The 25,335-nt window shown below is 38.0% G+C and overlaps 1 protein-coding gene across 2 annotated transcripts in view; it reads right to left on the bottom strand.

The window, feature by feature from the left end:
- Positions 1-25,335, bottom strand: part of LOC102203726 (E3 ubiquitin-protein ligase SMURF2) — a 61,719-nt gene that overhangs the window by 21,470 nt on the left and 14,914 nt on the right. For both annotated transcript variants that reach the window (XM_005736274.1, XM_013911647.1), the window contains exons 2-8: positions 13,461-13,499; positions 11,552-11,660; positions 7,098-7,231; positions 3,585-3,650; positions 2,999-3,083; positions 2,664-2,747; positions 990-1,201 (exon numbers count right to left, since the gene is read on the bottom strand). In XM_005736274.1, the coding sequence (XP_005736331.1) occupies positions 990-1,201; positions 2,664-2,747; positions 2,999-3,083; positions 3,585-3,650; positions 7,098-7,231; positions 11,552-11,660; positions 13,461-13,499 (729 nt within the window). The remainder of the gene's footprint in view (positions 1-989; positions 1,202-2,663; positions 2,748-2,998; positions 3,084-3,584; positions 3,651-7,097; positions 7,232-11,551; positions 11,661-13,460; positions 13,500-25,335) is intronic.

A 25,335-nucleotide genomic window follows, 5' to 3' on the forward strand; every position in this document is an offset into this window, starting at 1 on the left:
CGCTTTCTAAAACATCGGATATGTATCGGATTCAGTACCACATACGAAAGTGACCCACATCGGATTTGAAAATATCGGATTTACACTGTCATACCATGATCGGATATGGGTCGCATAGGGTCAAAAAATAAATAAATTTTTAAAAAAAATCTCATTTGATGCGCTTTCGCCTGCAGTGTGAACGTAGCCCAAGTGATGACTGCAGTTGTCACGATGTGCTTCTGCAGGGTGGGGGTGGGAAAGGAAAGAGGCGAGAAAGTGTGAATAAATCGAATGACGGGACGGGAATACAGGAAAAGACAACAAAGGGGAAGTTAGAAAGCTATTTAAATGAGATTCTCATGATGAAAAAAAAAAAAAAGTGCCCCCAGGCAACAAAGAAAACACTCGCCCCAGGATCAGAGCGCCACGTCTTTCATCTGCATACCTTGGATATTTGGGGTTGGGGGGGGTGGACTGATTTTGGATGTTCCAAAATGCACTTTTTTAGTTCAACGAACATGGGATTTGGTAACCGCTCTAGTCTGAAACAACAGCTGTGAGAACGTAGTAGCTGACAGTATAATCACACCAGTACAATATAATGTGATGTCAATGAGGCAGCTTTCACTCAGTGGTAACAATAAGGAATTTAAATATAAAACAGTAATTAATACTAGATTTGTATGCATTTCCCGCTTTGCCATGTCTATATTTGTATACAACAAAGAGGCAGAAGAAAAAATCTGATGAGTTGGATGAGGTTTTGGCTTATACTTGTCAAGTTCATGCTGACCGTAGAAAGAAACTCCATCTTTCTTTAATGTCTCTAAAAGTTGTGAGGCATCACAGATACAGCATTGGTCTTCATTCATTATGACACAATAAGCATTCCTGACCAAAGCAACTCCCTACAGCGTCTGGTTTAGGCCATAATTTGGCTGTAGTCTGAACCACTGATGTGTTAATACTAAGTGTATGCATTTGTGTGTCACTCCACTGTCTCTCACCATAACCCTCAGGCAAATCTGGCGGCGTATGTAGGTGTGTTCGACTCATGTAGTTACGATGCCGCTGCGATCGAACCCTTCGCTCCTGGATTCGCTGTTCGCCCGGAGGGCCACTCGCCTCTGCCCCATTAACGGGCGTCATCACTGGGGTGTTTTCATCCACCACGCAGCTCAATGGACGCCCTGATGGGCTGGAGTACTCTGATGCTGGTCTGGAAAAGAAAAGAAAGGGCACATGGTCAAAGTGGGGTGATAAGGGGTTTGTATTTCACTTTTGCCTCCATTTTCAAATCACATTCTATGAATCGGTACATACTCTGACAGTATATTTCTTGGCATATCTGAAATAGCTAAACCTATGTTTGAAAGAGCATTTCTATTCCATCTTGCTATAAACTGGGTGAATAACTGAAAAGAACAATGTGTGCTTTTATTCCTACAAGTCGTATGTGTGACTCCAAGAAACAATTTTTTGGTGAAGTGATAAATGGTTGGCTTTTAGTTTTGGTGAATTTAAGCAAATGTTTACCATGCTTACCAGCAAAGCTGTGTTTTCTGTTAAGTCTCAGAAGTAGCAACTTGATCTCTTTTTGGTAAGCACACAGACACATGGATAGCATCTTTGTTGCAAAACACTTTGTTTCATATGCTCTCTTGAAGATAAATGTGTTTTATGATAATGCTTAAGCTTTGAATAATATCAGTGATTATGGGTTGCATAAAAAAAAGAACAAAAAGTCATGAGACTACAGTCTGTGTCAGCATGTTAAGAGCGGCACTTGCAAACAGATATCTGATAAGGAGACACAAACACAGACAGACTGGCTTACTGGCAGTCATTGTGTGTGCAGCCTGTCTGACCACTGTCTGGCTGTCCAGAGTTACTGACGCCTTGGCTATCTAAAGTCTTGGACCCACAACCCCTCCAAATGCTCTTCCTCCTCCCATTTCCTCTTTCACTGTGCTTATTTTTTCCCCCCCATCTCTGCATCGACTTTCCTTTGTCCCGTCTTCATGTTCTACCCCTGGACAAGTGTCCCCTCACGACAACCTAATTCATCAACTCTCACTTTGTCATTGCATCCTCCTACACAGTCCTACCTACTCGTCTTCCTCCTTAAATTCATCATTTCCTCCTCCTCCCCCAAATCCACACCGCTTGACCTTTTCCTCACCATTATTTCCTGCCGTTCCAACTGTGTTCCACTCTGCTGTGTAGGGGTGACTAAAGATGTGAAGCAAAAGTGGGTGAGGTGGTCCAGGGTGTTATTTGCTTACACTCCTAATGGCTCCACTGATACGGGCCAAGTAGGAAGGCGACAGTTGTTCCTGTAGCAACGGGGGCCAAATGAAGCCAGGCTGCCTGAATGGCTGGATAGTTTATTTAGCCATTTGTGTCCGTGTGTGTTGGGGTGGAGGACTAAGGAAACTGAGAGCATTATCAACAGACTGTTTTTGTTGTGTTGAAGTGGATTTTCTTCTCAAAGGGGAAGTGAGGAAGGAGTACAACCACTTTCTCAGATCCTCGTGCAAGCTCTCTATAAAATTTGCTTTGGATTAAATTAGCATTCTTGCTGTATGTAAGGTAAAATTAAAGTGCAGGTACATTGGTATTCTTTTTAATATCCTATATAGATTAAGGTATGCTAAAACTAAAGACGTGTACATATGTACCTGGTTGGCCTCTCCCATTGTGTGGTGCGTGTGATGTGGTTCAGGTACTGTATCCTTCCAGAGGCCGTCCTCCTCTCTTCCCAGCTGTTTCATTGTACACAATGACACAAAGTTAATATTCACCATTTTAAAAAACTAAACAACACGAAACAAACAAACAAACAAACAAAAAACCCCACACAACATTACTTCATTTGTTAGAAGGATAATATTAAAAAGTTACTACTTAATTCAATCAAATGGACAAACTCCAAATACAAAAATAAGGGATTTTTTTAAAATTAAAAACAGAACTAATAGCCAACAGGATAGATAAAATGTCTGAGGATACTGACCCGTCAGGTAAGTCATTGTCAAATAGACGACTGCAGTCTACCACTGGTCCTCCAGAACCGATGCGATCTCTGGACTGAAGACTTACTACAGTTTAAGACGAGAAAGATAATACAGCAGCGATTTTACTCACTATAAGGCTCAAAGTAAATTGAGCATTTTGTATTCTGTTATGCATTTGTGTCACTTAAGCCATTTTCACACATGCACTTTTCTCATATGCAACCAGCAAAGCTGCATAATATAAGACAACAAATGTCAGATGGCGTTGGATTGGACATTAAAGAGTCTTTAACCTGCCAGCTTGTGAGTATAAAGTCAGTGTAATGTAAAAGAGATGTTATTCGCCTCCTGAAGGCAAGCTGTAGAAATGTATTTTCACTTCAGGGTAACATCTCTATTTACTTTTCAATACTTCTGTTTCTGAGACCAACGCATGGAGCTGATGATCTGAGTTATTTGCATAATGGTAAATGCAGGTGTTAGAGACAATGCCAGGTGGTAACTGTACTTCGTGCACAGGCAAATGGGAAACAATACCCACACACTTAAACAAGCAGTTTATGCAGTGATAACAGTATTTCTTACCTACTATCTGTCCTCTCACAGTATCATTGTCATTTGGGCCCAGTTTATTCAGGTCAAGTCTCTGATCTGCAAACAAAATAGAAAAACGGATTCAGCATCTGCTGCATGTTTAACCTTTAAAAGTGTACCTCGAGGAGTCATACCAATAATGACACTAAAGAGAAAAAAAGAAGTTGTGTAGGTAGCACAGGCTATAAATACAAGATTGTTATAACTACTCTGATGTAAAAAAAAAATAAAAAAATAAATATTATTATTATTATTATTATTATTATTATTATTATTATTAATAATCATCATCATCATCATCATCATCATCATCATCATCATCATCATCCGGGTTTAAACCCATAAGCTGAGCATTTGTTACGGCAAAACCAGATGACGCAAGCGAGGACTTTGAATTGTGGCAAAAAGTTGAGCCAGGATTAGCATTTTTTGTGTGAGTTTTAAATAGTGCAAGAAACCACTGCTTCACTTAAAAGCCCATATTTCTGTGCATGTACAGAGAATACTTCAAATGTCCCTATAATGTTTTTCTAAGTCTGTAAATTGGATCGCCGCTGGTTTCAAATGAGTGGTGATAACCCAATTTTTAACATGCAAGTTTAATAGCAGTTAATAAAAAGAGGAATCTGACTCAGGAGACAGCAAATGTAGCTATGTCTGGACACAAACTGTAATTAGCCTTGTTGTTTCTAAGTAAGAATTCACTGTCTGCTCAGGAAGGGGCAGTGGTGCTAGACACATAATCCAAGTCACTGAACAAGATCCAGACACAGATACACTCATCTACACACACACACACACACACACACACACACACACACACACGCTAGATCCTACAAGGAGATTTGGACATATTCCAATTGACCAGTGCAGGAGTAATATCAATTAATTTTCATTAACAACACAACGGATGTGTGTACAGGTGTGTGTGTTGGCTAAACACAAGACGTAGGTTGAGTGTAAAATAAACAGAAATATGCAGAAGAGACAGTGTGAAAGAAAGCAAGATAAAGGGACACTCCAGCTCACCATAAGCCAACTCTTAAGTTGTCATGTCTTTGGTTTGTGTGCATGACTTATTTTGCACATTAAATCGTTTAAATGGGAAGAAGCATATAGCTCATTTCTATAATGTCTGCGGGTTTGTGTGAGAACAAGTGCATCTGTTCCAGATATGTGTCTAGACTAAACAAGGATGGTTTGAGCCTTACATGGCCAGAATAGTAAGCAGATTTTTTTTCTTAAATAAGAGAGGAGGAAAAACAGAGAGACAGAACATTTAAAGACCTTTAACCACAAGCCCTCACCACACCATTCAATTCCTCAGAGCTTTAAAAGCTGTGTGCTGCAATAGACTAAACTGCATAAATATGTGTCAATGTGCACATGCAGAGCCACACGTTTAATTTAGTCGCTTCATTTAGATCATGCACAGCTGTCTGGACATGTTTGCCATGTCTGCATGCATGTGTAAAAACTGTAGAATCAACAGTATCACTATCAGCACATCAGGAAAAATAACAAGACGTTGCATCAACAGTATCAATACCAAGCACAAAAAGCAAAGTTCAAAGTAAGTGTACCAATAGTAGTAAGGCAAGTCATTTTGAAAAACTGGTGGTCTGTGTGTCTGTGTGTGAGTGTGTTAGTGAGTTTGTGGGTACAGAAATGAGGCAGATGACTTAGAGGTTTGTGTCTGTAATGCTAAAGCAGGAAATGAGTTCAGTGTAAAGCCAAACAACCTTCTAGTAAACTAGGCAACCATGCTGGATACCCTTTTGCAAGACTGTGCAAGAGCAGTGTGTGTGTGTGTGTGTGTGTGTGTGTGTGTGTGTGTGTGTGTGTGTGTAGGGGAAGTTTTGTAAGGGTTTTGTGTTTATACTGGATGGCAGAGTGTGCTATGTGTATGAATATGACTTGCAGGAACTCAGACAATTCCAGTAATGCCTTTTTGTGTGTTTGGGTTGTTTTTATGTTTTTGCCTGTGTATGTGCACATCTTGGTTAGACCACAGAGTGGGCTCCATTCATGTGTCTAAATATGAATTCATGTATCTGCACAACACAGGAGGAGGACAAAGGCATAAAGCAAGGACCTGTCACAGAACATGCTTCCCTGTCCACTTTCTGTGGCTGAGATAAAGTATAATTTCTGCCATGTTGACTGCACAGTAAGTGGCTTGTCTGGAGCCTAAACTGTCTGCCTCTGGAAGTGGATAAATTTAAGTCCCCCGTCATAGTGAGGTAAAAGTATTGCACCAGGCTTTCTTAGGTTGTCAAGGTCCCTTTTGTGGCAACAATAATGCTGTTGTGGTTTTCGGAGGATTAGGGGGAATTTCATGAGCCAGAAATACCATTTAGCAAATCCAGAAAGGTGCTGGAAAGTATTCTGAATGCTTATGTGAAGTATTTAGCTTGACAGTTAGAAGCTGGAATAAGAGGTTGTCGCATCTGGGCCAACCAAACTACAACTGCTTGCATTCATGGAATTCATGCATTAATAGCTTCAATATTGCAGTTTGGATTAACAAAACACTTCAGTAAGTGACATTATTTGACAACTCCATAAGAGTTTTTTTGGAGAAAGACAAGCAGACTGGAACAGAGAAAAGGTTGGATACATATAAAAAGGGATAAATGTAACTCAGTGTGGTCTGGTACAAGTCTGACGGCCTGTGTTTAGGGCAGGCCAGGAAGACAGATTGAAGGAAAAGATGAGAATGACTGGAAGGAATGTTAATTTGATAGTCTGGACTTTGGTTAAGGGTATACGTGTCTGGTACTGCCAAAAAGTTAGGCAGGGTTAACAAGCATTTGGAATGCACAGAATATATTTGAAATAAAAGACCGTAACAGTGAGGTGACGGTCTTAAGCATGTAGATTAAGAACTGCTCATTTGAGAATGTGAGCATCTGTACAAGTATGTTGGGATCTTGTTCTGGGGCAACCAGTGATTATCTCATGCCATCATCAATCAGCAGCATGTTTCTTCCTCTTTTTTTTCCTGACAAGAAAGTCATTTTGCTTTAAATAGAACTATTGGCACTGATTTGGTCACAGGAGCCAGATGTCTGCAGCAAAAAATATTTGTGATATGTTATAAGGAGTTGCCATAAATCTCATAGCAATGAATGGCTGGCATATATGCTGTAGCAGGTTGCAGGCTAGGACACAGCTCACATGCTGCATGCCTACTGTAGCAGCAGGCATGCTATCTATTGCTGCAGCCAGCAGAGGCACAGGAAAGACGAGTGTCAAGTCTGAAACCTAGGCTGTCTGGAGACATTTGGTTTGATTCACACATTTGTTTATGTGCGATAAGTTCAGTGCAGAATGTGTGAACAAAGGTTAACCTGGCATACCTAACTGAATCACACTTCAATAACAATCCTGACAGGTCACCCTATGGCAAAAGATGTACAAAAACAGAACACTGACCTGTTTTCAGTCAATGCGAAAGAAACACCTAAATTCATACTTACAATAATACAAATAGCTACTTACAGCCCGTGTCTTTGAGTCTGTTAATGGCATTGGACAGGAGGCGTACACAGCCCAGGAAACCCGCGCCCTGCTTTTTGTGGATCTTCTTGTGGTTCCATACACTGATGGTTATGGAGTCGGACTTTCCAATGTATCTGATGGGGTGAGAGAAAGAAAGTGAAAAAAAAACAGGTCAATAAAATAGAAACGATGAGTAATAACAAAGCTTTTAAGTCTTGACACTGTACTTGGAAAAAAAAGTTCCAAGACATGTGTGCTTAGAGGCTCAACCCTTAAGAAGAGTGATATGAAATTGAATGAACTCACAAGTTAAAATAACCCTGCGCTCCAGAGATTTCCTAAAAATTATTACAGTTACTAAAAACTAAGCCAAAAAGAAGAAACACAAAACCATAACCTTCCATTTTACATGTACTTCTCTCTGAACCTGTCACAGAGTTTTAGATGTACACTTTGTAATGAGGCTGATTAGTGCATCACATTTAAAAGTAACTTCTGTCCCTGTGTGTGTGCGTGTGCGTGTGTAGAATCAGCACCGCTGAGGCCAGTCTAGTCGTGGTTTAAGGAACAGAGGAAGTCCCCGCGATGTGCTTCACCGCTGTCTGAGGCTTAGACAGCTCTTACAGTAAACACAATATTCAAATGCACAATCTCACATTCACTAACACACACGTAATTACAGTCTAGCAGCTGTTTTGCTATTATGCTTCATCGCAGTGGCATGGAGGGGATTTTCCTGCTCAACACATCAAAACATATAGGTTTGGTATAAAAGCCAAAACAAGGATGTTGGTAAAATGATAAGATATTCTTATGACCAGAATCCAGTAGCACATTGGCACACCGTTTGCTTCCCAGTAAATATTAACGTGTGGTTCACTGCGCATGTTTGTTAAAATCTCACTCTAATACTTTAACACCATTTGATGGCAAATTGATGAACGAATAGACCATTTTCTTTGCCACAAAGCATCAATTAAGCTCCAGTTTTTTAACATAAAGAAGAGTTAATTATACAGCATATTTGCCAGGGTGTTGATATTGACACAAAATGATTAGGATCATTAAATTTTCGGTTCTTTAGTTCCTGCTTTTTGTGTGCTGGGGTAAAAAGAAACCATACTTTTTTTATGTTTTCTTTCTACACAGTGTGGTTTACATTAAACAGGTCTCTGATGCGGAGGTATGCTGTGCAAAGCACCACCTCAAGGCAACAGATTTAGAAGAGAGGGAAAAAAAAGCTAAATTGCTGACAAGACTATGAAAGAGTGTCGCAAGATAAGAGAAGTTGAAAAAGTCATTTCCTGACTCACAAAAACATACTGACATAACACTTCAAACAATCTCGAATTTAGCAACAGTGAGGCACTGTCTGATGGTAGTCTGTCTGATGAAAGTTGAGTAAACTTTGCAGGACGGTTTATGACTTGAAATGCTGAAATGACACATCTCTAAAGTGTGAATTAACCAAGGCTTCCTGTTTTCAATAGATGATTCCTGGGACAGATGGGATGTGAAAACAAGTGCAGGCCCCTAAAGTTCTCGCTGAAAATCCTTGAATTTTTTCCAAAATCTATCTTCATCAATTATTTCTTATTGCTCAAAAGAAAATTGTCTTTATGTTGCTATGCTAACTTCTTTCCCGTAACTCTTCATCTCTTTCATGAATTCAAAACAAACGATGATGATAACATGGAAAAAATACAGAAACTTAAAATGTAAAGAGCATAGAGGATCAATAAGGATTCAGCCCTTGTTTTTGTCACAAATTTTTATTAACAATTTATAAAATCAATAAAATTCTTAACTTGTTGGAGATGACTGACTCGGCATTGTGATCGTCCAATCACATTCTGTGTAAACACAGCCTCAAAAGACGATCTTCAGCTGAACTTTAACACACAGTGTGAAAATGTTGTGTTTTGAACAGTTTTTTTTTTTTCTGTTCTCATCTGTACGAAAAGCACTTTGGCTCAATGTACTGATCACTACAGATAAAAATGAGATACAAACTTTATTGTCAAAACCCAAGTTTAAAGGGTAATTCTACAAAAACGAAAAGTATTTAAGGAGAAACACGGTTAAATATGCACAGTTTATTACTGTGTTAGGAAACCCTCCCAGAAACCTTTATTTTTGCTCGAATTCTTTGGTTTATTTACGCACTGAGCACTGTGTATCTGACATCATTCTCAATAAGTCACACAGATGCTAGCACGCGCATAACACATGAAGTTAATCTAGAGGTCTGAGGCGCCTTCGTCATGTTTTTAGGAAAAAATAAAAAAGCTTACTGGCCTAAATTTGGGACAATACTCTGTGTGTGTCTCTCTCATCCACATACACATTTATGGAAAGAAAAATACAAGGATATTAGCCACAGCAGCAGCAAAATTAGCACTTTTTTATTAAACTATAGGCAGGTAAATTTGATGTAGAGGTAATGCCTGTGTCATGCGATCTATATTGAGGAGAGTTGGGTTGACAACTACTACCAATATATTATTGATCTGGATGTCAACAAATGCCAGAAGGAATCAACGCTAATGGCATCTATGTGTTCAACACTTTACACATCCTAATTGAACAAGATTTGATTTGTTCCCAGTGATAAAGACGGCTGAATTACATAAGGCTGTACAACACAACATGTACAGAATTTAACGTCTCTTGGGGAAAGGCAGAGGGAGCAGCAAGCAAACCCAATACTCCCAACTAAAGTAATGTGAAGACTTGTACTGAAAAGCCTAGAAATAAGAGGCCAAGCATGAAAAGACAACCTGCCAAAACAAGACCTGCATACTGCAGAGTTCATAAACTTTCAACACTTACTAGATTTTTTTTTTTGTGTCCTCAAATATCTTCTGTGCAGGACACCAAGGTGAATTATAGTGTGTAAATTGTAGTCTAAAAAAGCAAATAATTATTTTAGTGTATTTACAATAACAAGGCCCCTGTCAGGACCAGTGTCATGCTGAAAAAGACTCCACCTCCTAAAGCTAGAGGCTGAGGTTGGGGGTGTGGTGAGCTGGCGATCTGCCAAGCCCACACTCCCATTTGCTTTCTGTGGCATGTTAGCCATTTCCTGAACCAGAGGAAGAGGCCAGGGGTCGCGGGTGGGGAATACACCTTCTCTGAGACGGTGGGGAAACAGAGAGGGGAGGAGAATTATGTAAACGGAGGGAACCTGAGGTCATTGTTGACAGAGCAAAAATATTCGAATTGTCCATCTGTAGAGAAATGAGAAACCCTCACACATGCATGTTCACCGAAAGTGTATTTACTTTAACATTTGCATTAATTTAAGGCTGTGTGCACGATTAATATTTCTATTATTATAAATTACTGTTATTCATTACATAAAAAGTAACTCGCACACTTCGATGCTGTTGAAAAGAAGCAAACATAGAGACAACTGTCAGAATCGAAGAAGCTGTGACGGCAAAAAACGAGGATGAACTAAACCAATTGCTAGACCGTGAGCCAACATACCAATTGTGATACATATTTTCACCCTGTAACTTGACACCGTCTTTCTTTTGGACTTCATGTGTGCATCTATTTCTTCATGACTCATTCTTCAGGCCCCTTATTTCCTCTCATTTTCTTCAGTTACCACAGTTTCATCTCTTCATCTCTCACCAGTGCATAGGCTTAATCAAAAGTGGGGTTTACTGTGATCAGTTCTTGAAATGGCCTGTCGACACAATCCTCGGTAGAGATTAACATTCAGAGTGCACAGCCCCAGTGAAATCAATATCTGAGACCACAGAAAAGATGATGAACACATTATTTTATACTTGATCTGAAACCGTAACAAACAGAAGGTTTTTTTAAACATTGGGGACAGAAAGAAAACGAAAGGAGCCCGCCCTTGTTGAAGGAGCAGGTTTCAAGATTTAAGTTGCATAGTGTTACAAAGGCTGATGATATGTGGCTAATCCTAAAAGAGATTAAAATAAAGTAGAGCTTTAAATGTGTGCGATCCACATTTAGTTGAGACAAAGCTAGCTTGCCAAAAAAAGTCCTCAGATTCACACAGAAGACCTTTCTGGAGTTATTTCCACAAATGCTCCGGAAGTAGACATAACCTGTTACTTTAGAGCACCATATCAATACAAGTTGGCTCCCTCCACATAAAATGTAATGAAAATACCTTTTGTGAGGCCTGTGGTATGGAACGCCTGAAATGTTACGCTACAGGTTTTGTTTTCATGTAATTGATCAGGTTGGTTTGTTTTTTTAACAGGGGAAAGATACAAATCAATCTACCTTCCTTCCACACAAAGACATGTGAGTGAGCAAAATCAGTACACTACATTCCTTCCTTCTATGTTTCTTTTGACCATTTTGAATTTGATTGATGGTAAACGCACACTTTTACAGCATTTGTTTCTTAATTAGCCACAAAGAGTAAGCAGCAATCTGGCACACGGCTTCTCCTGTTGACTTACAGATCATAATGTTGATTCCATTTTGGGTCCAGCGTATTTCTCACAGTATCTGTAGAGTGGCATTGTCCTGAACCATCCACCACCACTTTGGCAAAGGGATCTGGCAACCCTGTAAAAGTGGACAAACATTTTGTTTAACCTTTGTACAAACCCTGTGGGTACACCAATCATGGAGGCACTAGAGGTGACACAGTTTTTAACCCTTATTTTTGTCACTCCTTTGAGACTGCAGTGACAAGTTTATCTGGTTGTCCTCATTTACAGACAGTCAGGTTGACAGCTACACCACTACTTTGTGAGAGTTCCTCTTAAAATTACATGTTGATTTTCTCTGCATCCCCCCCCCCTGCTTTTTAACCGTAATAATAATCTGCTGTAGTCCATAAACATTACATTTTTCCCCATATGATGATAATATCCCTGCAGTGTCTGACTAAAACTAAACTCAGGTTCATCTGAAGGTCATGAAACCAGCAGAGACAGGAGGATGGATACATGTGTTGCTGTGTAAGCTTGTGGGTAAATATATGGACACTATAAAGAAAGTTATTAGTCTAATCAAGCGTCTTGTTTTGTACGTTTTGGTTAGCTTCCTATTTCATGTTATAACTGATAATACACCTATTAAACAGGTATTTGATAAGTTAAAATACTAACTTTAACGCTCTTTATCTTATGTTTAAGATGAAGGATTGTAAGAAAGTACAATTAAAATCTTCTCACGGGCTATTGTATTTTGTGAAACATTTACACAACACATGGAACATATGAAGCAATATGCAGAAAAACTTTACAACAAGTCTGTTCACAGTATCTCACTCATTTGGAAATCTGATAAGGGATTCTTCATGGTGTATTTATCTTAGGGTCCCTGTCTAGGTCTGTGCATGCATGTGTATGTTTTTTTAAACTGCCGAGGTATGAAACTCTGAGCGCAGACACTTTACACAAGATAAACTTGTTTAGTCACTCAGTGGTGTCTTGGAATTTCCTTTGTTGTGGTTGTGCATTTGTGTATATACATAAGAGCTTTTTTTTTTTTTTTTTTTAAGACAAAAATGAAGTACAAGCTGCTTTTGGCAGTTCAGTGCTTTCAGAGAAACCATAATTTCCAACTGAAGTAAAAACAGTGCATTTCTTGGCTGTATACTTTGGCAGCGTTTCTGCAGTGCAGTGTACTGCAAGCCCAGTGGCCGGCTGAGTCTGAGTCAACGCCAGGCCTGGCCAAAGCACTGGGCAATTTATTTTTAAATATATTTTTAAGTTGTTTTTCCCCTTTTTTTAATAAACATAAACTGAGCTGTTAGAGCTAATGTAAGGTATGTTTTAATCCTACTTTTACATTGCAAATTTTTAACTATAACAGCTGGAAACCAAAAAGGTTTTAAAACAATTTTTTTGTAGTCGTTTACTTGATGATTTTGGATTTAAATTCAATAATTAAGGTATGTAAACCTTTGAGGGTAGTTAACCAATGAGTTTAAGTTTTAATTAAAACAAACAAACAAACAAACAAGCTAAGTATAAACTCCGTCCTTGCATGCTCTTAAACTAAACTGTAAATGTAACCACTAAATCTAGTACTATTATTATTTACAGTATTTCATGGGTTTGACTAAAATAGCGATATCCATCCTGTCCAATTAAAGTCTTTTAGTTTGGTTTTTATGTGCCAGTGAGCCACATTCCTATTACCAGAATTTGGGTTAGCATTGGGTCCTAGTGTGTACCAGGGCTCCTGTTGTGTTTAATAGACAGATGGCTCCTAAGGGACGTCTTTTACAGTTTTCCCAGTTTTACTTCAAAATGCTGCAACTGCAAGCCACCACTGCTGACAAAGCATTCTAATGTACAAGAGAGGAAACAGGACAGGAATAGCATCTTATAAATAAAAATAGTTTTTACTTACGAAAGAAGTCTTTCTTTGCCAGGTTCTTTGCACACAGAACTGGGGAAAAAAAAGAAACAGATATTGTGTTCTTTTACCTTTTTTTTTTTGCCAACAAACGCAAAAAAACCAAAACAAAAAACAAAGTGATTCAGATATATTTGCCACAATAATTTTGAAACAGCATTCCAACAATATTCGGTATCATTTAAAAAATTCTTTCCTTATTTTTTTATATTTAGCCATATTTAAAGATATAATGGCCACAAATATGTTTCATATATGTCAAAAAGCTATTATAAAAAACACAATATACATAATGTATAAATGCTTGACATCTTAAATTATAACTTTCTCTCTCTAATTTTAGTAGATTTTCATTAATTATTTTTTAAGTTTCTAAGGCTGAATAGGTACTACTCTCTTTTGGCCTACATCTTGGTTTGTCCATTTTCACAGTCCCTCACAGGCTGAGACACTTGTTAAGAGTTTCTCACTGTAAAATATTGAACAGACAAGCTCTTTTTCTTGTAGCAAGCAAGTCTATGGGGGTTTGCAACACGAACTGCATACACTAGCTTTCAAAAGAAACAAGAGGGATACTAAAAGTATGTCCATGCTTGGCTATGGTTATACCCTTTAAGATGTTTTTTTAATTCTTAATTTTCCTACTCCTAAATATTTTGTACTACATGCTATAGAATATAAGTGAAATTAAGCTCTGTCTGTAACTGGCTGGACAATCTTATGATGCTTACAGAGTAAGACAAAATAAGCCAAGCATAGAAGGAAAAGAGGGGAAAAAAAGAAGAAAAAAAACGAGCGGTGGCAGAGAAAACTTGCACAATGAATGTTTAGAAAAAAACAACAGTGAAAAGGTGAAAGATGCAAAAGGAAGTTAATAAGCACCCTTCACTGCCAGCAGACAGACCAAGATCCCTATCACAAAAAGGCACTAAAGAAACACACACTATTCAGTCTCTCTGCTTTTAGCCATCCATGTATTTTAATATTCACTGCTTTCTATTCATGGTCCTGGGCAAGCCCTGCCAATACATTACTAATACAGGTACAGGTAACTTCTCTCTTTCCAAATAGCTTCACTGAGTTTTAGTCTTTGAGCAAGAAAGCAAACACCACAGTTAATCTAGAACAACTTAAACAGGAGGTAGTGCAAATCTGCTGAGCCCAAGGCAGCTCAATGAGCTGTAAAGGTATAACATCTGCTTACAAACACAAGTCTCATCTTTTGCTGCATATAAGCTTTCCTTGTCTCGAAATAAAAAGAAGAAACCCAAAAAACAGAATTGATTGTAAGCCATGCCCCCTTTCTGTTTTCTTAGCCTCAACTGAGAACTTTAATTTCTGATGAGTCCAAAAGGTAAGTTTCCGGTAGAGGAGCTGTTGTGTAATGCTTAACCGGCACCTACTTGCAGCAGAAAACAGGACGATAGCTATACTATACACAGCGTAGGTTAAAAGCTGCCATTGATCAGACGTTTCAAGCTTCAAAGTTGTATTGTCATATGCACAATAAAGAAACATGTTTCCCCGTGCAAAGAAATTCTCTTTGCCCTCCACAACAAATGCCAAACAAAAACACACACATATAAAAGCTATAGTATAAACAATAACTAAGACATACAAAAACTATTCTGGAAACTCCATATTAGAAATATAGTACAGACTATGAAAAAATATATATAACTATACAAATGCAGCAATAGACTATATACCTAGGCACTATGGATAAAGGCATTATAAAGCAATTATAAAGCAACTCAGACTGCCTACTGCATACATCATTTACTATTTGATTCAGTACAGCAAATAAACAGTTTCTTATGCATTTGTCAAACTAGAAGTTTTCAAACGCATTAAGACAAGCCAAAACAGTGGGCATCTATTGTGTACATGGATTATATAACAGATTGCGTGTGTGTGTGTGTGAGAAACTGCCACTAATGAGCACTACTTCCGATAAAGATATGAGGCCGACTTGAGAAACAAACCTAGCATTACAGCCATTGCATGTGGAGACTTTGACAGTGACCAAAATGATACAGTCAATCAAATCAGAATCACAGCACAGGAACAGACAATCTCAACACAAACCAAACTGCGTTGACTGGATGAACACTAACCATCCACTTGTCAGGGGAAAATACACAGCCAAAGCCAACAGGTGCAGGCCAAATCAGAAGCAGCCAAAATAACCTCGCATGGGACAAAATGGACACGGTTATGTTGGCCAACAAGTGAAAAACAAGAGGTCTGAAATCTTGGCAGGACATATGTGAATAGATGCTACAACTGAAAGACTAAATACTGCAACAACAAAAAACAAAAACCCTCCAGAATGATCAGGATAGGCATGAAACCCATGCTTCAGGGTATTTGTAGAACTCTATAATGCAGATGTATTTCAAGGTGTTAGCAGTACAAACTTGGTCAGAAAGCTCATTTGCTCTTCTGCTTTGAAATTCTTGCCTGCTAAATACAATTAACATAGTCAATCCAAAATGAGTAACTGAGTAAAAGCTTTGATCATTCTGTCCACAAAAACAAAAACAAAAAGTCTTTAGTTTGTTCCTGATTATAGGGCACAATTTGCTGTGGTTATTCACAACAACTGAAGCTTTTAATAATAAATATTTATTATTAAAAGTCATAGGCATCACCTCTATCCCATTTATTTGCTCTTATGTAGGCTTTATCAATTGTATCTCTATATATCTCTATCTCTATCTATAGATATATATCTATATATCTAGATCTATATCTCTATATCTCTATCTATAGATATCTATAGATATATAGTTGTTATATTCTATATAACACATATTCTGAAGTGAATTCATAAGTGAATTTCAAATATATCATTACGCAAACTGGAGACAGGTTGTCATTTAGAGGTCAGGAGCCAGGCTGGTAACCTCAACAAAATCTGGAGTGTAGACCCGACAGCAGTGTGCGCTCACCAGTGCTGAAGAGGCAGCACAGATTAGTAGCTAGCAGGTTAAATTGGGTGCACTTGGCTCTTAAGTTACCAAACTGTGTTAGTGAAAATTAAGGGATTAATCTGCACACTGCTCCACTGTCTCAGCCATAATTACGACAGGGCGAAAATCCTCTTTCTTGTTATCAATGGCCTCTCACTAACTGTGCTGCCAGGCACATCAGAATAAAGCTACTGATAGTGCTTAATATGTTCAAGGGGGTGTAACTTGCACAACAAATCAATAATCAGTGAAATAAGACAAACACAAGATCTAAGAGGGATAGAAAAAATTACTGCAGGTAACTATGTTACTGGTGATTTTCTAAATTTGTGCTGTAAGATCATGGGAGGGAACAAGACAATATTAAAAGTGACATTTCATGAAACAAATAGTTCTGGACTGTAACCCATATGGACATGTGAGTTTGTACCAAGTGCTTTTTAGAGAAAAGATCTTCATTATTGATGAGCTAATGAACTTCTCACCCTTCAAATCAGGGAGAAAGCATCCTCCTCCAATTAGCTTCTTCAGGAGAACTGAGATCCAAAAAACCCCAAAACAATTACAGCAAAAGCAAACTAAAAAGAAATGACTAAAAGCACCAGAACACATAAAATAAAATTGTGACTTAACTGGCACCAAACATGACTTTAGGTACATTTTGTATTCATCATAATGCTCTTAGAAAACATGAATTTGGCACAATCTTAATATGGACTAAATACAATATAACAAAAATTAATTTTCAATAACGCTGTCTCACATAAACGGGACTTTGTACAACTAAAAGAAAAGATTTAAAAAAAAAAAACACACACACACACGAAGCTCCTATTTGAGCTTTTATTCAGCTTTTATTACTACTACCCCAGATCAGATTTCTATATCAATTTACAGCCTTCCCATAAGGATTTAGAAAATATGCCGAAATATTTTTATAACCTTATCTACACATATGCACACTCTTCCACTGTGAACTACAATCACCAATGAGTCAAATCTCACACTGTGCCCTCTAGGGATCCGACAGTGTTAAATAGCTGCCACGTGAGCAGGCAAGCCATGGCTGGCAGGAGACCAGACTCATTCAGATCCTAACACAGAAAGCTAGGTCAACTAGGAAACAGTAAACCACCAAGAAGCCCTGGGGTGAGGCTGTCCTTTGTGTTGTCTATGGGTCATCATCCCAACCATAAAACCTAATTTTAAAAGCAAGGGGAAAGATAATAAGTCTGACTGAATACTTGCGCAGTCACAAATGACAACCACTAACTGTCATTTTCTCTCTATTGTTTAATGAAAGAATTTCAGAATTCCTGGTATTTTAGATGTATGATTTTCAGCACATCTCCTGTTTTAATAATTCTGTTTAGCTGCTGATGTTATACCAAGATTTCTCACAATTCACTTAACCTTAAATACAGGTTACAGTTGTAGACATTCTTGGTAGGTAATCTTAAGACTGGAAATACTAACGGTACATACTAAAACAATAAATAATAATCCCTATAGCTATTTTGATTGCTCTCTTTTCCTAGTCTTGCAATAACATGAAGTTTTGATGATTAACTTACATCAAAAATCAGTTCAGTTAAAAACCTCAAGAGATTTGCATCTATTTTCACACTTTTCACTGCAGTGTTTGAATAATCAACTTTAAACATGGATAGCCAATATATTCCACAGTATTTTTGTTAAAAATCATAGTCACATGCTGTGCTTGAAAAAATACTTTTAATAATACAGATTCTTGGGGAAAAGATAAATAAATAAATAAATAAATAGCTTCCTCCTAACATAGTCCTCTGACCACCCAATATTGCTCTCATCTTAAACAAAGCTGTGGTAGCAGTTAAAAGTTCAAAATGGGGTCAACTCTACTCCATTGCTTATTCAAAATGATTTAAAGGAGCAGCTGCTGTTTTGGGATAATTTGCAAGTGGATCACCACATTACACAGGCTAAAATAAGCCAGTGAAACAGCTACCCCAAACCAAACTTACCCATCTAAGCAATTAACATAGAAGGATAATGTTTTTACCACTGTCTGGTAGATAAGGGATGTGGAGACACACAGTGCCCTTTCACTAATCCAGACAATATGTCTGTACATTTCAGAGGTCAACGGTACCACTTCCCCAGGGGAAATGGAAGTATACCATTTAAAGCCCATGAAAACCTTCCAAACCTACATTTGAATGTGTTAAAACGAGGACACAGGCTATAAACAACTAACAATTAAATGGCTTTTAATTAGAGCAGGGCGATGTGACCAAAAATATTCATCACGATATACATTTGAAAATTGACGATAACAATATAACTGACGATATAATTCACACTAGACAAGACACTTTACAACTCCACAACTTTATTAGTGCAAAACAAACCAAAACAAACAAACAAAACAAACCATCAATGTATTTTCACTTAAACAAGCAGCTGGTTTTTTTTTATGTGCATTAAAGTTATATAAAAATTTAACAGTGCAAATGCAAATTCGTTGCTGGCAGTTTAACCAAAAGGCATTTCCAGTGGAAATTGGCCGACATATCCTCAGCATAACCACGTATAATATCCACAAAACTTAAGAGGTTATACACACACACACACAACACGGTAATATTATGTTGAAGCACAGTACGAATCACTCCGCGAGGCTCCTGCCTACGATAGCCGTAATGCTTTTTCCGCCATGTGCGTATAAAACCAAAGGCACTGCGCATGCGCGTTTTACCCGTATTCTATTGCAGTATTTCATTTTCTTATCGTTTCCCAACATCATACCGGTATTACCGTGAACGGTATGATATGGCCCAGCCATACTTTTAATTACTTTTCCTTACAATGCAATTTTTGTCCAATCATCTCAGGTTAAGTCAGGATTCCATCTTCTCAGATTATAAAATGATTTCATATGGTGATACTTTCATTTGCTACAACAGAGGAAATTTTTAAAATATTTTCAATTATAATATAATAATGTGTACAAATTACATCTTACAACTGAAAAAAAATGTATTGCTCTTCATTGCCACCCATGCAATTTCCATGAATTCACATTTGGTTATAATTATACTGTGAATTAAAAAAAAGAAAAGGTAACAAAATATTATGAGTGTCTTTGATCACAAAGGGAGGCATTTAGACAGGCGGCACTTTTGTAACATCTCCACCTGTCAGAATAAAAGTGTCAAGCTAAAGGTTGGTATTAGTTCTGGTCAGATAGAGCAGAGCTGGGTTGCGCTGTCCGAGTAACCCCAGTAGATGACTGTGTGATTGCGCACAGCTAACACTACAGCCAAACGCAGCCATTTTGTGGTCCATTTGCTCAATTAATTATCCAGCAGCAATCCAAGGACAGTACAGTCAACAAATGCTGCATCAGCACAACCCTGCTGTTGAACATGCAGGGAACACTCTTTTGAAGAGCCTTTTTCTGTATCATGTTCATTGTTTCAAGTTCAGTTTAGTGCATATTTGCCTTAAGTTGTGATGATTAAACTAATGTGCAAGTTTACTGCTGTGCTGGTATTTAATTTAGATAGCATTAAGCCCATCGAGCTTCAGAGTTACCAAATATTAGCATAGTAAACTGTGTGGCGCAAAAGAAAATGTTCAACACTGTTGACTTTGAAAAGAAGCCCGGTGAAAGCTCAGGTCTCGCTAAAACTCATGCAGGGCCGGGTGAGAAAAGGCTTCTGTTATGCAAGCACTTTAAATATTTTTAAGCAGAATCCCAGTTTTCTGCCAAAAAAGGCATTCTCACAAACAAATAAACAAACTGAAAAAAAAAGACAACAAAAAAAGGTTCAATGACCCAACAGGCAATGACTCACTAGAAAGCACAAAGTGGAATATAATCCGTTGGGGCTGGATTAAACACAACACAGCCAGAATAAGGAGGAGGTCAAATGCAATTCACAAGCTGAGTCATATTTAACAGCTTATGCCAGGGTGTCAGGTTTGACTATTAACTAGGATATTTTAAACCTCATTGCATTAGCAACATAAAGCTAACAAAGAATTCCTGTCAAATATGCAGGGTACAAACAAAGACAAACAAAGACAAAAAAACAAAAAAAAAACCAACATGGTGAAAGTCATAATCAGCATTTTTTTTAGTTACTACCTGTAATGTAAATAGTTGGAAACTATTTGCTAACTTAAACTGTGGTTAGTGAGGGCACAAACCCTAATCTTGGCTGAACAAAGCATGGAGACAGTTAGGGCTTTTTAAGGAGGGGCAAAACAGCACAGCAATTAAAAAAAAAAATAAAGAAATATAAATGGTTGTGGTTGTACCAAGAGCTGTATCATTTTAGTCCGATGAGCTTGTTTTCACAATTGCTGGAAATTAAATGGAGGACACTCACCCAGCTCTAAATGATGATAAAAGTGAATCATTTCTATAGGATTTCTATAGAGACAACTACTTCAATAATGCACTGGCTTGCATAGTCATTCAAGTATCTATAGCAACAATGTAAGTGACTTCAGGGACAGAAAGTTGCACAAAAACATATCAGATTTGGAAGATTAACAATATAGAGGGGAAAAAATGAATACTTTTCTGCTTTACCAAGTCTTGTCTGCCAAGTAATGAAATGTGTTTATGGCCCAAAGCCAGAATTTTATTACTCTCGCCTCTGAACACATTTCACCTGCTGCCTGCCAATGTGGGTTGAGAATAAAGCTTCAAGCTGCTAAACTAAGCTGCTTGAGACCATGTTAACATCCCCTTTTTCAATTTGGAAAAACAAACAAACAAAAACACAGCAACAACAGAAACATAATAAAAGTCTGGCCAATAAAGGACTGTATTTACAAAAAAAAAGTTCAACATTATTCCACACCAAGGTACACCAAGCCATACTACCAGTTTGCAGAGTTTATGAACACTAGGATTAAATGTCTCTAACATCTAAGCAAACTTACATCTAAAATGACCAAAGTCTACAAGACTGCCATTGCTAGGAGTGACTCTGTTAAGACAAAGTAATTAAGGAACCTGCATATTTTAATGAAAATATTTAGTGCCAAGAGCTGTATAGATATTTTTTCCTACCTCTGTAATATACCCGGTTGCATCGTGGTAGCCTTTGTGATAATGATAATAAGAGGGAAGGCCTTCAACTTCCCACAGATTTGGCTCTATTATGACTCTTACAACTCCCTTATGCAGTCTCATTCACAGTATTGTTTAAAAGTTAAACCAAACATTTCCACTTCCCTTCCTCGCTTACTTGCTCACTGCAATACAAGGAATAGAGCTCATGAGGGGAAGACGTCAGCACAAGTTGTCTATATGCAAGTTTATCTTACACTCTCCAAAAAATAAATATACATAAAAATAAAATAATGATGATGTGGTATGAATAAGCATTTATGGGTCTCCAAAACCTAATCTACACTTCCTCTATAAAACCATTACTCGATTTCTCAGCCTCCTACACTGAGCCTTCCTTGAGCCCAGTAAATGCGCAGGATGCCAATTGTGTCACTCAGTTGAGAGGCCAGTAGACTACAGCTGACACTCCCCCTCCTCTCTGCTCCCTGAGGAGATGCCAACAATTTGCAGGCAGGAATTTAGAGTGAATGTAGTCACTACATAGAGAGGGGTGAGAAGGTAAAGGCAAAATGTTCATCTGGAGGCAGGAATTTACGGTGGAATGAGAAGGGAGGAAGAAATGTCAGGAAGGGAGGAGAAAGGTATATCTACAGTCACAAATCTGTGGAATGCAGATATTAGAGGGGGAGAAATGGAGAGAAATACAGCAAAAGAGAGGGAGGGAAGGGGGGTAAAATAACTAGGGAATGACAGTGATGGTATTCCAGAAACAGTGGAAACACTGAGGGAGGAGTAGCAGGGATGGCAGTGAGAGATAAGAAAAAGTAGGGCAGGACTTTGTCTGGAAATCTATTGAGTGCATGCCATAAATAAAAAATGAAAAGTTCATTTCATCAAGTTCAATTCTTTCCACATTTATCTTTTCATTATGAACCATCAATAAATCGGGCATGTGTTTGATTACCATTGAATTTAATGATAGCTGGCATAAAGCTTAAAAATGGCCAAATGTATTAAAAAAAGATCTCTATTTATATACTTTTATCCATAGTTACATGGAAAGTTGATTGAGCAATCCTCCTTATAATAAAATTCCCCAAATAATATCAGAACAACTACTGAAATAGTTTGGGTTTTTCCATATCACCTAATAAAATACAAAGATTATTCTAAATTAGTATTTTGGATGCAGGGAAGCTGGCAAATAAGAACTAAATTGAGAGTTTTTTAATCTTGTGAAATCACTGATGGAAGATGTGGAGTCAGTAAAGAATCTAGGTCCAGATAATAAGAATTAAGGGATTAAGGAAAAGGAAATGAGCTGTGAGTCAAGCAAGACCATCTAAAGCCTGAGTCACAAAGTAAATGGAATAATCATACAGGAAGAATAATGCTTGAATCGGATACATTGAAGTATAATATACCAGAGGAAAGTTATTCACATGTGACTTATTAGGTACACTTGTGACTGGGAAATAGCTTACTTCGGTCTGATACTTCGCCTAGTGGAAAGCTGGTCCAGGATCTTTATGAGGACAGACCACAATGGATGTGATCCAAGTAAATAGTGGTTCAAGAATGTAAGGTCATTTTTGTCAATATCTAAGATTAGAAGGCTACTGTGATTCAGATGTCAAACTATGTAAGGTTTGGGCTGGAAGAGTGATTTGTTTCATGTATAAGAAACTAAGGAAGAGACAAAGGAAGACGGCCATTAGACATAGAAAAACATTGCTGCTTATTGTGCTTTCAGTTCACCCAAAAAGGCAATTTGCTCCTGAAGCTGCTTACCTGTGTGTAGATAGTCAAAAAGTTCAAATGACTGTTTTGTCATGGCTATAGTTTTAAACTACTTTTATATAATAATTTTCAGTACAAATGTATAATTCTATATGTATAATGTGTTTATTTACTATTCAGTACATGTAAAATTGTGTGCAGAACATGCTTGTCCATGTCTTAACAGCTTTATCTTAAAAGGCAACTATGGCTTCAATCTAAGTGCCAACTGGTTATTTGAAGGGATGAAAACTATAACTAGTATGCAGTGTAGGTCTATGCACAAAGTAACATGAAAACAATAGTTATGTGGATTTATTCCCATATGGATGGATTAATTTATTAACAGTCTCTGCGTGGACTATTAGCATCTATAAACAACACAAAGAGAGATGACAGGTGGAAAATGATGATGTTCATGACTGTGACGTGGAAAAAAAGCATTCTGAGGATGGGATGGGGAGGTGGAGATCTAGGAGAGTGCCAACAGAGAAAAGAGCGATAAAAGAGGAGATGAGATGGAGCAGAGTGAAGGGAAAAGGACAAGCTAGTCACTACATGAGAGCCTACATTTTCATCACAATACAAAAAGCTAGATAGTCATATATTATTTAAGAACAAGGGCCAAAATACCACACGAGTTTGACTTCTTATAGAAAACTGCTGATAAAGTGATGCCATATCTTGCCCTTTGGATAACATGTAATGCTTAACAAATTTAATAGACCAACACCTAAAGTAAGGTTTAAGCTGTTTCTTTTAATGTGGCACTCCTTCCCTGCGTATGCCCCAAAATATAAAACCGCTCTTCAAAAAGTATATTTCAAAAGTGTCTGTGTGTGCTTGAAAGACAAAAAAAATAAATAAAAAAATAAAAAAAAAGGCACAAAAGTAACTGATCTACTGAGACCATTTGATACCCCTACTTGGACCTAGACCACTAAAGCACAGTGTGAGAGCAGGCCAGCCAGGTAGGGGGCACAATCAGTGGAAAATAGGTGAGTTCACACTTACAGGTACAAGGCAGCCGTATCTAGTGTGAACACACCCTATGTCTTTATTCATCTTGCAGCTCTATTCTAGTTGACAGGACATTGAGAAAGGATTGTAATAGCTGACAGAAGTGTGAGACTAAATGGTGAGAGATAGGCAACTAGTGTGAAGACAGAGGTAGGCGAGAAAGAGCAGTGACAGAAGTGTTGCAGTAAAAGTTATTTCCTGTCACTCTTCTCGTAGAGAAGCATTACATGAATGTGTGTGATATTTACCAACTAATTCTTGGTATCATTACTTTTCCGGTTCCATTTTGAAATGTTGGCCTGGACATCTGCTGGCTACACTTGACGCTTGGAAAAAGCTGTCTACTGCGCAGATGGTTAAGTCAGCATAGAAGCCAATGAGCTTCCATACTGATTACTGTAAAGATGCCATCGTTTTCAAAAAGGCTCTGGGTTCGCTGTCCACACTGCCACGCGAAAACAGCGTTTTCAAATGTATCCACCTTTTACCGAAAACGCCGTCTCAGTGTGGATGGAAGGCCAAAACAAAGAGAAAAAGATGCGTTTTCAAACGAAAACGTATTAGTGTGGCATGGCCACAAAGACAGACAACCATTTGCACTTTACTCTTTGACCTTTGCACCTAGAACTGTTATTTTAATTATGTTCAGAGTTTGAGCTACATGATCCTAATCTCCACCACTGCATAACTCACATCCTCCAAAACTGTATCTCAACCACAGTTACACTGAAAACACAGATAGAGAGCATGGAGTGAGTATGGTGAGTGTGTGTGGTGGGGGGGTAACTTGAGTGGCAGTGGACGTGCTTGTGTGTTTATACAGTATACGCCGAGTGGTCTAGCAGACACTCAAGCAAACAGAAATGGGCAGTCTGACAGCTGAAACAGTAGCAGGAGAACATTGGAGGGGAAGAAAGTGTGGTCCCTGAAGTCTTGCCTTCCTTCCTGACAATAATAACATTTGTGGATGTTGCACATTGCCCTCGTTTTTACTTTCATGAGAAGAGAAAAAAAAAAAAAAAAA

Source organism: Pundamilia nyererei, unplaced genomic scaffold (assembly GCF_000239375.1).
Source record: "Pundamilia nyererei isolate P.nyererei 1_Seehausen unplaced genomic scaffold, PunNye1.0 scaffold00068, whole genome shotgun sequence".
NCBI classification, from domain to species: Eukaryota; Metazoa; Chordata; class Actinopteri; order Cichliformes; family Cichlidae; genus Pundamilia; species Pundamilia nyererei.